The sequence below is a fragment of the Ranitomeya variabilis genome, chromosome 5 (assembly GCF_051348905.1).
Source record: "Ranitomeya variabilis isolate aRanVar5 chromosome 5, aRanVar5.hap1, whole genome shotgun sequence".
NCBI lineage: Eukaryota > Metazoa > Chordata > Amphibia > Anura > Dendrobatidae > Ranitomeya > Ranitomeya variabilis.
In genome coordinates, this window is record NC_135236.1 from 197,232,933 (window position 1) to 197,248,580 (window position 15,648).

At 46.3% G+C, this 15,648-nt stretch overlaps 1 protein-coding gene across 5 annotated transcripts in view; it reads left to right on the plus strand.

The window, feature by feature from the left end:
- Positions 1-15,648, plus strand: part of FBN1 (fibrillin 1) — a 408,947-nt gene that overhangs the window by 318,545 nt on the left and 74,754 nt on the right. For all 5 annotated transcript variants that reach the window (XM_077263717.1, XM_077263719.1, XM_077263721.1 and 2 more), the window contains 2 exons: positions 4,050-4,172; positions 6,414-6,572. In XM_077263717.1, the coding sequence (XP_077119832.1) occupies positions 4,050-4,172; positions 6,414-6,572 (282 nt within the window). The remainder of the gene's footprint in view (positions 1-4,049; positions 4,173-6,413; positions 6,573-15,648) is intronic.

Genomic DNA, 15,648 nt, shown 5'->3' on the forward strand with positions numbered 1-15,648 from the left:
GCAGCCAGAGACTCCTCTATCCTAGGCAGTGGGTATGCGTCCTTATGTGTAATGCGATTCAACTGCCTGTAATCAACGCACATCCTCATTGTACCATCTTTCTTTTTAACAAGGACTAACGGAGCTGCCCAGGGGCTACAGCTGTCTCTCACCACCCCAGCCTCCTTCATTTCCCGCAACATGTCCTTGGCACACTGGTAATGAGCTGGGGGTACAGGGCGATATCTCTCTTTTATGGGTCGGTGATCTCCCGTGGGGATGTGATGTTGGATCCCTTTCACCTGCCCAAAATCTGAGGGGTGTTTGCTGAATATCTGCTCATACTCGTGTACCACCCTGTAGGCCCCCTGTTTTTGATGGGATGGGGTAGAGTCAGTGCCCACATGCAATTCCCGACACCAGTCCTTCGAGGGCTCTGCAGAACCTTTGTTCTCCGCCAAGTTTGACGGGACCAAGGGTTCAGGTGTCTGTATCACATTATTATTGACAGTGAACAATTTGGCGAGCGTGGTATACTTGGTGAGGTGAACCTCTTCCTCCCCACAATTGAGGACACGTACGGGCACTCTCCCCTGACGGACGTCGACCACCCCCCGGGCTGTCAGAACAGTAGGCCTATGGTCTGAATATACGGGTTCTACCAAGGCCTGGTAGTCCCTACCCCTGAGGCCTATGGCTGCTCGACACCATATTAACATTTCACTCTTGGGGGGTATCGCGATGGGGTTTGAATCACTCACAGTGACACGACCAATCTCACCACCAGTCAGCTCTACCTGCTGTCTCTGCATCAGAGCTCTGATTTCCTTCTGCAGGGCACGTTGCTCACTGTGGCCAGCGGTTTCTGCCACCTGTTGCAACAAAACAATCACTTCTGCAAGACAATTTTCTATAACATTAGTACCAAGAGTCATCATGGGATTACATTCTCGACGATCAATATCAACAATCACAATCCCTTGGGCTTTCAACTCCACCCGCCCCACTTTGATGGTGACCTCCTTATACCCCACTTGTGGCAACGGCTGACCATTACTGGCGATTATGGTGAAATCATCGTCAGGGCCACGAGTAATATCAGCGTCCTCCCAATACTGTTTGTAGAGCACGTAAGGTATAGTCGTCACCTGAGAACCGGTGTCCAGCAAAGCATTCAAGGGGATTCCATCAATCACTACAGGGAGAACTGGTCGTCCTCCAATATACTTGGTTCTCCAATGCTGCGGGCCTGACCGTCCTACTCCTGGGGGTTGGCCCTTTGCCCCAGGGGTTGCTCGTTTAAAGGACAGTACCTTGCAAGATGGCCCACCTGGTGACAGCGGCGGCAGATGGGTCGTCCATCCTGGTGGAAGCGATCGTCTGGCCGGCTCCTGGTCGGCGGAGTCCTCCTCTGTCGCATCCAAGGGACATCCTCCGGGCTGGAAGCCAACTGGATCTTCTCTTTGGGGGCCTCCTGTAGGGACTGCACCGTCCGGGCCAGGGCAGCAACGCTCTTGGTTAGCTCTTGCATCTGGAGACGGAGTCCTGCAGGGGAGTCGTCCTCGAAGCTCTGGGCGTCGGCCTCCGCGGCAACTGGGGTATCCGATGCCACCTCCTGGTGGTATGTGAGAGCGGGGCGCCTGGGTGGTACTGCGCGGCTGGGCTGTCGCTCCTGCAATGCCTGGATAGCTTTATCTTTAAACTGCGCAAAAGTCAAGTCTGGATTTTGCATGGCCAGGAAGTGCAATTGGCCCCGCTGGTGACTGCACAGGAGCCCCTCAATGAACCGCTCCTTCAGGATTTTATCCTCATCCTGCATGCTGCCGGGGTCACTCTGCTTAATGGCCCGCATCGCTTCCTGGAGATTAAGGGCATAGTCCCGTAAGCTATCCTGTGGCCTTTGTTTGCATCCATAAAAAGTCAGTTTAATTTCTGTAGCAGTGCGAGTATCAAAGGTGGCTTTAAGCTTGGCAAAAATCTGTTGTGCAGTTTCTTTATCCTCAGCGGGCCAGGATTTCAATTCTCTCAGAGCCGCCTCAAAGAGTTGGCCGGCTATCATATGGACCTTCTGAGGCTCGGTTAGGGGATAGAACTCGAGCAGGCTGCAGAGCCCCTCTTTAAAGTCAGTGAACGTATGCGACTCCCCAGAGTATCGCGGAAGCCAAGCCGCTCCGGGCAGGTACGGCATAGAGAAGGGCATTATGGCTTTTGTGTTAGCGGCAGCGTCCGGCTGGTTGGGAGGAACAGCGGGTTCTGCGGCTACCCGTGGTGGTATTAGGGCCGCGGCTCCGTCCGCTGCGGGGACCGGAGATGCCCCTGCGTCCGCGGCTGCGACCGCCACCTCCTCTCCTCCCGACTCAGACATGGCTGTCCCTTCCTCCCACGAACCTGCTGGAGGTCGGAGTTCCTCTTCCGGGATTGGCGCCTTACCGCGCTTTCCGTTCCGCGCTTCTTTTGGCTGATTCCGCCCACGTAGCTAAGGCTCCTCCCTCCGTGCGCGGCAATTTTGGCGGTAAATGGCAATACACAGTCTTTTCAATAAAGTACAATTCAAGCGCAATAAATCACAGTTCCAAGGCACACATGACCTGGTTCTTCAGGCTTAAGTAGATCCTGTTCGTGACGCCAAGTTGGAGCGCCCCCACACCGCCGCAGGGCCGAGGGGTACCCGGAGCCGGGCCTCTGGGTCTCAGTCCTGGGGTTGTCACGGTGGCTAGACCCGGTCCGTGGCCCTGTCTGTCAGTGGGGGACGTCCGGTGCAATAAGTGGTGTTGTAACGGTGCAGTTGTGAGGTGCAGGTCGCGGTAAATAACAAGGACACCAGGTTGCAGTCTCTTTACCTCTTTACTGAAGGTTTTTGGAGACCTCAGTCCAGAGCGCTGTTAACTGGGTTGCCAGAGACCGGCCGGTCCAAAGGCACATCAGGAGTTCTCTTTACAGGTGGGAATCAGTGTCTACCTGCTAGCGCTGGGTGTTGTAGTTCTTCCCTGCTGAGCTCCCGGGATAGTCCTCACAACTGTTTCTGTCTGTCTCTATTGTTCGTTCTCTTCGTCCTCCAGGTGATATGGTAGGACGCACCCGTATGACGGGGTAGGCCTGGAGTTCTTCCGGGACCCTAGAGTCGCCCCTCTCCCACAGCTGCCTCCGTTGTCTGCTTAGGTGTTAAGTGAGACAGCCAACCTGTAATTAGCTGTCCGGCCGTGGTTTGCAGTGTACTTAAAGTCTCTTACTTGCTCGGCGTTCCGGCCACCGACTGTTTGCGCCTCAGAAGGATGTTGCCTCGGTCTAACAGCACGACTCCTTCTGGTCCCAATACTTCTTTACTGTATTCCCGTTGTGCACTGGTTAGTTCTGCTCTGAGGAGTCTGCCAGGATCCCATCCCTGACAGGTCCTCTCACTAGCTCTTCCCAGCTACTTCTCTCTGTCTTCCTGTCCAACCCCCAGTTTTACCAGAGTTGTGAGGAGTGGCCTACTAGATAGGACCACCCCCCCTGGTGGCCGGAGTGTGAAGTGTGGTGTGAGTGTACCTGGTCAGAGAAACTCCTTAGTGCAATCAGACGTACCATAGCTCCCCATAGTGGCGGAGCCACAGTACTGCAACAACCAGGACTCTGGGGTGCTGCATAAAGACAACCTTTCACAACCCGATGAATGTCTGTTGTAGTAAATACTAATATTTGCCAAAAATACCAGTTCTAGATAATCTTTTATAATAGCTTTACGTGTAATAATCCTCTGTTATTCATCCTAAATATTCATAAATAAATTGACAACTGGGTGTTACCATTCCCCTTGTCAAACAGGAGTGTCCTTACAGTGTGACACAGCTCTGATTGGTCCATGTCAAATTGTGTAGGGTCATGCCCCCAACTGGTAACACCCAGCTGTCAATCCATTCATGAACTTCTAAGAGGAATAGCATGTTGCTGTGCCTATGTGTTGTCAGCCTCCGTCTGTAGGGAACATTCACTTTGGTGTCCTAAATTATTAAGACATTTTACACTGAATACTTATATATAACATGTGTTAATGTTAGATCTAATAATATATTTCTATAATTCTATTTAAGATGTCAATGAATGTGATCAACCTGGAATATGTGGGCCTGGAACCTGCTACAACACGGTGGGAAACTATTCTTGTATATGCCCACCTGACTTCATGCCAGTGAATGGAGGAAACAACTGTATGGGTAAGTTGTGGCTAATCCAAGCTCTGACTTAAAAATATTATTATTATTTATTGATTTGAGTTGTGGAACTGACCAGTTATTGTGTGGGTTTGTAACATTTTCATTGGACCCTGTAATGCCCTAGAGCCCAAGTATAAGAAAAACATATGTATACAAACACATACAAATTGTATTCTATCCAGTTGCATACATCTGTCCTTTTCTCTTTTCTTATAGCAGAATAGCATATGTAAAATTATATATTTTTTCCAGTGCATGGGGGGCAATGCTTTTAGTACAGCTAAATATAGTCCTGCTAATGAAACAGTGAAGCATAAGCTACAAGAATGTACTTTTTGTCCTTATTTTGGCCCTACGTTTGGTGAATACACTGGGTAAGTTTCTAATGATAAGGCCGGGGTCACACTAGCGTAGAATATGGATGAGTGCTATGTGAGAAAACATTGCATAGCACTCGGGCCAGTATTAATTTATAGGGCAGATCACATCTGCGATTATTTTCTCTTGTCGAATCGGCATGAGAGAACAATCGTCCAAGTCTCGGCTCACACACACCCATATAAGTCTATGGGTGAGAGTGACACAACACACATCACTTGGATATCATCGAGTGCGGTGCGATATACGCTGACCCCGGCAATGGAGTAGATGGAGAAATTCATTTCTTCGCCTCCTCTGCACCTGTGCTCCAATCCGCTCTGTGCGAGAGGCTCTTAGCACAGACGCATGACACTCGGCTCCTGCTCTCGTATCGGATGCCATACACTAGTGTGACCCCCGCCTAATGTTGAACATATCCATACTCCCTCATCGACCTCTTATATACAAAAAGTTTGTCCTATTGTCATACACCAGGCAGCCAGGAATGCATTAGCATAGCATTTTTTGCAGAATGGAACAATAATACAAAGTTATACAGTAAAAAAAAAAGAGTTTATTCTGGGGTTTTTTTAACCTCTTTTAAGACTCATTCATATGTCAACACCGGGTCAGTATTTTGCATCAGTCTTTGTATGCCAAAGACAGAACTTACAGAGTAAACTATACCTGAAAGACTGACACTTGTTCTGTGTTTTGAAGACACTCTTGGTTTTTACATACAGACCCAACACATGCACGGATTGCCTAACAAACAGGGAATCCCTGCATGTTTTCTGGCTGTCGAACAGCCACGAGACACCCAGCCACAGCGACTCGAACATAGTATTCGAGTACTCCGAAAATACTCTATTAGCACTCGAGCACGCTCAGAAAACACCTTATCCGAGCACACTCGCTCATCCCTACTAGTCATCACTTCATTTTGTATAGATGACCTTGTATATAATTCTAATAGCAAACACATGGTGATATAGCAAGTAGATATAAAGTTTATATAATAATAATATATTTATATAATAGTGTATAATACAAGCCCCCCAAAATCCTGAAAATTCAACATTAAAGCAGTGCTCCAATTAAGCTTAATTCATTAAATGTTGCTGTAGATGAGTACATTATTACACTCACACGTCTTTACATGCATATACTATATACAGACATTTAATGAATAAAAACCTTAATGGGAGGACTTCTTTACTCACCAATGATAAGGTCTCTTCTAATGACAGCTACACAGTGAGAGCTGAGCTAGGCCACAAGTCTGAAAGCAGAGTACAGTGAAACCGCTGCCTCTTTCCAAAAGCAAAACACTAAAATTTTAAAAAGTTACAAAAAATAAAAAAATAATCAAAAACTCTTAGTCGACCCCTGATTTGTCCATCTTTGCTTTGCACGTTGCAGTTCTTGCTTGGAACTCCATTCAAACCTTGATTTATAGAAATTCTGTGCGCAGTTTTTCCTGACATGAAGCTCTTCACCCTCCAGTTAAGCTACAGATGACTTAATTTACATTAGCCTTTACAGAGTTGTTGAAATAACAGGCCGTGGTTTGCCAGATCTATAAACAGTTGTAAAAGTACATCCAAAAAATATGTCAAATGACAAATAGAAATAGCGTCTGGCTAAGCGTTGTTATCCAGGATGAAGGATTCACACCTTCCAGGCAATAAAATATATGATAGGAGCAGCTGTCTGTGGGCTAGTCTGGTTTATTGTCTTTTTCAAGTGTATTTCAATTTTATCTTACTGCTCATATGAAAATATTCGATTATTTTGACTTTTTCTAAGGTTAAATAAGGTCATTAAATATTTACTATTAATCCATAATTGAATGACCCTCTGTATATTTTCTATATGTAGACATGAGAAGAAGTCTGTGCTTTAGAAACTTTTTTGCCGACAATCAAACTTGTGATGGAGAATTGCTTTACAACATGACGAAAAAAATGTGTTGCTGTTCATATAATATTGGACGTGCGTGGAACAGACCCTGTGAAGAATGTCCATTGCCAAGCACTGGTGAGTGTATCAGAGAAATGGAACCATCTGGTAATCTGAAGACATATGTATTTACACATTTCTGTGGCATTCAGTGATCTAGAATTGCTCTAGAACCGATCACTAGTTGAATAGGGTTTGAAGATACTTTTAGAGATTACGTGACCTTGGTAATGATTGGGGAGTCCAGGTTCACGAACCCCAGACAAACATGTCTTCTTGAATTTATCAGCTGACCCTGTTAGGTTGAACAATTAAGAAATGTTCACTCCAGTTGCCTACTCCTGGCCTAATGGATATTGATCAGGTGTAAACTCTCCTTGATCAATCTATGGCTCAGCTCCAAGGTCTTTTTAGTCAGAACACAGGTTTATATAACCCCTGTAAGGGGGCTCAGTTAGCTCTAAAATGGGAGTGATTGGATGTATTCCATTGGTTAGTGGGTTGGGCAATGAGCAAGTCCGTAGGCGGATCCATGAGGTCATCAGGGTGGGTTGGTCCATGAGGTCATCAAGGTGGGCGTCACTGTGGGCGGATCCATGAGGTCATCAGGGTGGGCGTCATCTTCGATATCAGCACATGGTGTGGTGAAACAGGAAATGGCAGCCATCTTTAGTGTCCCACTGATCATCTTGTATATCAGTACATGATGTGGTGAAACAGGAAATGGCAGCCATCTTTAGTGTCTTACTTTGATCTGAGAAAGCTTATGTAAGGTTAAACAATACACGTTATGGGTCGCTTCTCTCAATCTCTTATGGGTACCGTCACACTCAGCAACTTTCCAACGATCACGACCAGCGATACGACCTGGCCGTGATCGTTGGAAAGTCCTTGTGTGGTCACTGGAGAGCTGTCACACAGACAGCTCTTCAGCAACCAACGATGCCGGAGTCCCCGGGTAACCAGGGTAAACATCAGGTTACTAAGCGCGGCCCTGTGCTTAGTAACCCGATATTTACCCTGGTTACCAGTGAAGACATCGCTGCATCGGCGTCACACACGTCGATGCAGCGATGTCAGCGGGTGATCCAGCGACGAAATAAAGTTTCAAATGATCTGCTACGACGTACAATTCTCAGCGGGGTCCCTGATCGCTGCTGCGTGTCAGACACAGCGAGATCGTATGTATATCGCTGGAACGTCACGGATCGTGCCGTCGTAGCGCCCAAAGTGCCACTGTGAGACGGTACCCTAAGTCTTGGGGTTAATTAAGTGTTTGATCTTATGGCTCTCCTCAACAACCCCATCAGCAGTGATTTTTATATCTCTTCACCAATGAGGAAGACAATCAAGAGGTATTAGCTATAAATCTGATGAAGGGGGATTTCCCAATATGCATGATTGTGTGATCATTGAAAATCATTTTGACAATAAAGTAATCCTTACCAAAGAACCTGAGGATTTGGGAATTATTGTCATCACTACTGAGAGTTGACAACACTTTTGCTTCTTCTCTATCCAGAGTGGTGTAAAGCGTCTCTGAATATCCAGGGGAGAGTGGTCAGATAAAATAGTCACTCCATTTATCTTCTAGTGGGTTGTATGTCTACCTAAGTTAATTGTTTCTATCGTATGCTAGTAGATATCTAAAGGCGGAAATCCATGACTTTCTCCAAAACATTTTGAAGGTTTTTTTTAACAACTAGAATAGCAGAAGTGATCTGCTATCACACTATACAACATAATGACACATAAAGACATATAAGTCTCAGTGAAGTGTCCCTGGAGTTAGGTTTTTTTTCAGTTTAATTTTTTTTTCTACTTCAATTTATATAAAAAGAAAAAGAGAAACATCCAAGAATGACAGAAAATATATAAAACTTATTCATAAACCTGTCTGTAACCCACACCCACCAAAAGGAGAGAGAAGGTAAAAAAAGAAAATGAAAAAAATCAATTAATCAATAATTTTTACGCAAACTTCCGGGATGTTCTGCCTGAGTTTCCTGCTAGAGGTGTTGGCATGTATATGGCACCTGAAGCTAGTAGTGTCCTGTGGTTTACACGTATAGAAAAGAGCATTTTTAAAGGCCCCGTCTCACTAAGCGATTTACCAACGATCACGACCAGCGATACGACCTGGCCGTGATCGTTGGTAAGTCGCTGTGTGGTCGCTGGGGAGCTGTCACACAGACCGCTCTCCCCAGCGACCAACGATCAGGGGAACGACTTCGGCATCGTTGAAACTGTCATCAACGATGCCGAAGTCCCCCTGCAGCACCCGGTAACCAGGGTAAACATCGGGTTACTAAGCGCAGGGCCGCGCTTAGTAACCCGATGTTTACCCTGGTTACCAAAAGAAACAAACAGTACATACTCGCCTTTCGGTGTCCAGGTCCCTTGCCGTCTGCTTCCTGCTCTGACTGAGCCGCCGTACACTGAGAGCGCAGCGGTGACGTCACTGCTGTGCTCTCACTTCTCACTGTACGGCCGGCAGTCAGTGAGAGCAGGAAGCAGACGGCAAGGGACCTGACGGACATCAGAAGGCGAGTATGTAGTGTTTGTTTTTTTTTACATTTACGCTGGTAACCAGGGTAAACATCGGGTTACTAAGCGCGGCCCTGCGCTTAGTAACCCGATGTTTACCCTGGTTACCAGTGAAGACATCGCTGGATCGGTGTCACACACACCGATTCAGCAATGTCAGCGGGGCCTCAACGACCAAAAAAAGGTCCAGGCCATTCCGACACGACCAGCGATCTCGCAGCAGGGGCCTGATCGCTGGTACGTGTCACACATAGCGAGATCGCTATGGAGGTCGCTGTTGCGTCACAAAACTTGTGACTCAGCAGCGATCTCGCTAGCGATCTCGCTATGTGAGACGGGGCCTTAAGAGTAATCTAATATTTACAATAATTACCCTAACAAATAATGATAAAGTAAGTGAGAACTGGGAAATCTATTATGACATTTGAAAAATCACTGAACAACAAAAATACAACTGGGTTGGGTTTAGTTTGGAGACAAAGCAGATGGTCATCATATAGATTTGTATAATAGTCTTCCAATAATCATGTAAGGATACTCAGGAGATAGATAGTAAAATATTGATATAAAATCCCACGCTCAGCTTGCTCAACTTTACTGGAGAATTAAAAACTTCATAGTGTATTCCCATAAGATTCTTCACAGGATGTAATTCTTCTCTTTCTTTGCTATGGGTAATGGCTAACATTGTAGCGTATGCAGATTTAGGTGTTTCCTTATGGGTATGTGCACACGATGCAGATTTACTGCAGAATTGGTGCAGAACTGCAGCAGATTTTTCTGCAGCAGAAACGCTGCAGAACTGCACTGTGATTTACAGTACAATGTAAATAAATGTGAAAAAAAAAAACTGTGCACATGGTGCAGAAAAATCTGCGCAGAAACGCTACAGATTTCAAAGAAGTGCATATCACTTCTTTTGTGCAGTTCTGCAGCGTTTCTGCACCCCTCCATTATAGAACTATAATCTGCGCAAAAAACGCACTAAAAACGCACAAACAACGCAGCTGCGGATTCTGCCAGGAGATGCAGATTTTGTGCAGAAAATTCTGCACCTCTTTTCTTACGTGTGCACATAGCCTATCTGTCATATAAGGCCATGTTCACACTTTGCGGTGTGCTCTGCAGGTTTATCCCGCAGCAGAATTGATAAATCTGCAGGGCAAAACCGCTGCGGTTATCCCTATAGATTTATCGCGGTTTGTTCCGCGGTTTCCGCTGCGGGATTACTCCTGTACTATTGATGCTGCATATGCAGCAATATGCAGCATCAATAGTAATGATAAAAATAATAAAAAATGGTTATACTCACCCTCCGATGTCCGGATCTCCTCGGCGCTGCACCCGGCGGTCCGGTTCCAAAGATGCTGTGCCGAGAAGGACCTTCGTGACGTCACGGTCATGTGACCGAGGCGTCATCACGGTCATGTGACCGCGACGTCACCACAGGTCCTGCTCGCACAGCAAACCGAAGACCGGACGGCCGCGGGCAGCGCTGAGAGGTGAGTATAACATCATTTTTTATTTTAATTCTTTTTTTTTTTACACTATTTATGGTTCCCAGGGCCTGGAGGAGAGTCTCCTCTCCTCCACCCCGGGTACCACCCGCACATTATCCGCTTACTTCCCGCAACGTGGGCACAGCCCCATGCGGGAAGTAAGCGGTTCAATGTATTTCTATGGGTGCAGAATCGCTGCGATTCTGCACAAAGAAGTGACATGCTGCGGGTTTTAAACCGCTGCGTTTCTGCGCGGTTTTTCCCGCAGCATGTGCACAGCGGTTTGCGGTTTCCATAGGGTTTACATGTTAATGTAAACGCTATGGAAACTGCTGCGGACCCGCAGCATCAAAATCGCCGCGGATCCGCGGTAAAAACCGCAAAGTGTGAACATGGCCTAACTCATTAACTATGAAAAGTTACAAAAAGGCACAAAAATATTTTCTTTAAAACAACAATTTTTTAAAGTTTTTCACAGGTACAAGTATAATATGCCTATCTGCAAGCAACCATGTGTTAAGCCAAGATATTCCGGCCCCAACTTGAGTTTGATATTAATAATAATAATTTTTGGTTCTTTAGCGCCACGGCACTATACTACTCCCTAGCACTTTACAATTCAGAGGCGTAGCTAGGGTTTTGGTTCGGGGGGGGCGAAGTTTCTGAGTGGGCCCCTAACAGGTAACCTTGAGTACCACTGGGTAACTCACCCTAATAGTGGAGGAGAACCTCAGCAGACGACTGCGCTGTTACTGAAAATAATCTCTATATAAAGACCAACATTGATATTACCGCCATATGGTCAGTGGTAGATACCAGTCCTACAGAACATGTAAGAGATCACAGCACAGCTACAGATAATGACTTACTGCTGATATTCTTTCTGATGGAATCGTTCACTTTTCCAGTCTTTTCCATCTGGCCCAGACCGACATGACAACTCCTCCAGCCAGGACTCGTCTACAGAGAATACAACAAAGACACATTTTACTTCTCATATTTTCAGCACGTCACCATCTATTCCCAACGTGCACAAACTCCTCATCCTACTGGTACCCCAATGCTGCTGCTGTATGTGTTCCTATTACTGCACCCGCTGTGTGGTTCTCTGAACCCTCTAAATTCTAAAGCGACCCTCTAGAATATAGTAATGCTGAGCGTAAGTGCCCACATTTTTCCCCCTAGAAGTTAATAGTGCCCTCTGTGCCCCTTTGATAGTCACAGTAACCTGAGTTCCCCTATAACAATAAATGCCTTGTGGAATTCTCTCTCTGTGTGTAATAAACTCCCTTTCATCCCTTTCTGATTCTCTTAACCACCTGGCTCATACTGAAACCTGGATCCAGCAGTCAGACACCACTGCTGCTGCTGCTCTCTCATATGGTGGACTACACTTTTCTCATACCCCAAGATCGGACAACAGAGCAGGTGGAGGAGTTGGTCTGCTCCTATCACCCAAATGTACCTTCCAAGTTATCCCCCAAGTACCCTCACTTGTCGTCCCTTCCTTTGAAGTCCATGCTGTCAGACTCTACATCCCCTACTGCATGCGAGTGGCGGTGGTGTATCGTCCTCCTGGCCCCTCTCATCAGTTCCTGGATCACTTTGCCACCTGGCTTCCACACTTTCTCTCCTGTGACAACCCACCCTCATCTTGGGTGACTTCAACATCCCCACTGCTTTTCCCCTCTCCCCATCTGCTTCTCACTTTTTATCTCTAACCTCTTCTTTCGGCCTCTCGCAGCATACTAACTCTCCAACGCATGAAGACGGAAACTCCCTCGACTTGGTCTTCACCTTGCTTTGCTCAGTGGACGATTTCACAAACTCCCCTCTCCCGCTCTCTGACCACCACCTTCTTTCATTCTCTATCAAGAACTGCCATCCCGCTCAGGTCACTTCCACTTTCCATACTTATAGAAACATACAGGCCATTAACACCCAGAAACTTATGCAGAGCTTGCAGTCCTCATTGGCCCCTATCTCCTCCATCTCATGTCCTGATTCTGCACTGAAGCATTATAATGAAACCCTCCAAAGTGCCCTGGATGAAATTGCACCTCCTATACATAGAACAACTCTGCACAGATGGCGACAACCATGGCCCACACTGCAAACACGTTTCCTACAGCGGTGCTCAAGGTGCGCCGAACGTCTGTGGAGAAAATCTAATCTACCCAAAGATTTCATCCATTATAAGTTTATGCTTAAAACATACAACTCTGCCCTTCACCTCTCCAAACAAACTTATTTTGACACCCTCATCACCTCGCTGTCCAATAACCCTAAACGTCTCTTTGACACTTTCCATTCCTGACTCAACCCAAGAGTGCAGGCCCCAACCACGGATCTCTGCGCTGACGATCTGGCCAACTACTTCAAAGAAAAAATTTACCACATTCGACAGGAAATTATCTCCCAATCCCTGCATACCATGCACTGTCCTTCCTCCCCCACTGCATCCAGTTCACTCTCTGATTTTGATCCAGTTACAGAAGAAGAAGTAATCAGACGCCTTGCATCTTCTCGCCCAACCACTTGCACCAGTGACCCCATTCCGTCACATCTCCTCCAGTCCCTTTCTCCAGCTGTCACCTCTCACCTAACAAAAATATTCAACCTTTCTCTTCCGGTATTTTTCCCTCCTCATTTAAGCATGCCATCATACACCCATTACTTAAAAAACCATCCCTCGATCAAAACTGTGCCGCTAATTATAGACCTGTCTCTAATCTTCCCTTCATCTCTAAACTCCTCGAACGCCTGGTCCACTCTCGTCTTATCCGCTGTCTCTCAGATAACTCTCTTCTCGACCCTCTTCAATCTGGTTTCCACTCTTTACACTCTACTGAAACTGCCCTCACTAAAGTCTCTAATGATCTACTAACAGCTAAATCTAATGGTCACTACGCCATGCTAATTCTCTTGGATCTCTCCGCAACATTCGATACTGTGGATCATCAGCTCCTCCTCACTATGCTCAGCTCCTTCTGCCTCAAGGACACCGTTCTCTCCTGGTTCTCCTCCTATCTCTCTGACCGCTCCTTCACTGTATCTTTTGCTGGTTCCTCCTCCTCTCACCTTCCCCTTATTGTTGGGGTTCCTCAAGGATCAGTCCTAGGCCCCCTCCTCTTCTCTTTCTGTACGGCCCTTATTGGACAAACAATCAGTAGATTTGGTTTCCAGTACCATCTCTATGCTGATGACACCTAATTATACACTTCTTCTCCTGATATCACGCCTGCCTTTTTAGAAAACACCAGTGATTGTCTTACCACTGTCTCTAACATCATGTCCTCCCTCTATCTGAAACTGAACCTGTCAAAAATTGAACTCCTCGTGTTCTCTCCCTCTACTAACCTACCTTTGTCTGACATTGCCATCTCTGTGTGTGGTTCCACCATTACTCCCAAGCAACATGCCCGCTGCCTTGGGGTCATCCTTGACTCTGAGCTTTCCTTCACTCCCCACATCCGATCATTGGTTCGCTCTTCTTATCTGCATCTCAAAAACATTTCTAGAATTCGCCCTTTTTTTTACTTTCGACTCTGCAAAAACTCTTACTGTTTCACTCATTCATTCTTGTCTGGACTATTGTAACTCTCGCTTAATTGGCCTCCCTCTTACCAAACTCTCCCCGCTCCAATCTGTCCTGAATGCTGCTGCCAGGATTATATTCCTCACCAACCGTTACACCGATGCCTCTACCCTGTGCCAGTCATTACACTGGTTACCCATCCACTCAAGAATCCAGTACAAAACTATTACCCTCATCCACAAAGCACTCCATGGCTCAGCACCACCCTACATCTCCTCCCTGGTCTGTCTACCACCCTACCCGTGCTCTCCGTTCTGCTAGTCTAAAGAAACATTTTTTGATGCATGTCTAAAATTGTGGATACTGGGGCAGTGCATTCCAGAAAACTGGTGCATCACGAGAGAAGTCCTGGAGATGGGAGTGGAAGGTTCGGATTATAGAGGATGTTGGTGTTCGTGTTAGATAATTTTTTTAAATCATGTATTTTTTATTAAAGCATATGACACGCCAGTAACACAGTCTCATACAATGTTCAGACAAGTACATTGGATACATGACCTGTTAATACATTTTCATTTTACTAAACAACACCCTTACCCCCTAACCAACCCCCCTCCCCCCAATCCCTTGCCCTTTATCCAATAAAACCATCTAACAACATCACCTCTTGAGAAAAGATATCAAGCTTTACAAAAACACACCTGTACATGTAGGAGTCCCCCGATAATCAACTAAACGACACCCATTCTACTTTGCAGTAACTCAGCAGACGCCACGCCTGGGTAATCCATCCATCCGCCTCACACATTTTCAAATTTTGTATTATGACCTCTCTTGCTGTATATATTCCTTTCCATAAGTACAAAAAAATGTATCTTGTTGATAAATTCCTTTTTCCCTCGCGGTTTTTCATCCAACCAAAGCATCGCAATAAGCTTTCTCGCAGCATACAACAATCTTGTGATAGTCAGCCTTCCACATTCATCTGTAGCAATATCATCCATACAGCCCAAAGGGCAAGTCAGCGTGTTACTCACCACATCTACTCCTGTCACCTCCTGGGTCAAGTTAAAGGGACACTGTCACCTGAATTTGGAGGGAACAATCTTTAGCCATAGGGGCGGGGTTTTCGGGTGTTTGATTCACCCTTTCCTTACCCGCTGGCTGCATGCTGGCTGCAATATGGGATTGAAGTTCATTCTCTGTCCTCCATAGTACACGCCTGCGCAAGGCAAGATTGCCTTGTGCAGGCATGTTCTACGTAGGACAGAGAATGAACTTCAATCCCATATTACAGCCAGCATGCAGCCAGCGGGTAAGGAAAGGGTGAATCAAACACCCAAAAACCCCGCCCCTATGGCTAAAGATTGTTCCCTCCAAATTCAGGTGACAGTGTCCCTTTAAGCACCTTCACCAAAAAGGGTTGGAGACGAGCACACAACCACATCATATGTAACAAATCTGCACCCTCCTCACCACACCTGGGGCATTTTGAGTCACCTCTCAGTCCTGCCTTCATCATCCATACCGGGGTCCTATACAGCAGGTATAGCTGCGACACCCTCTTAGC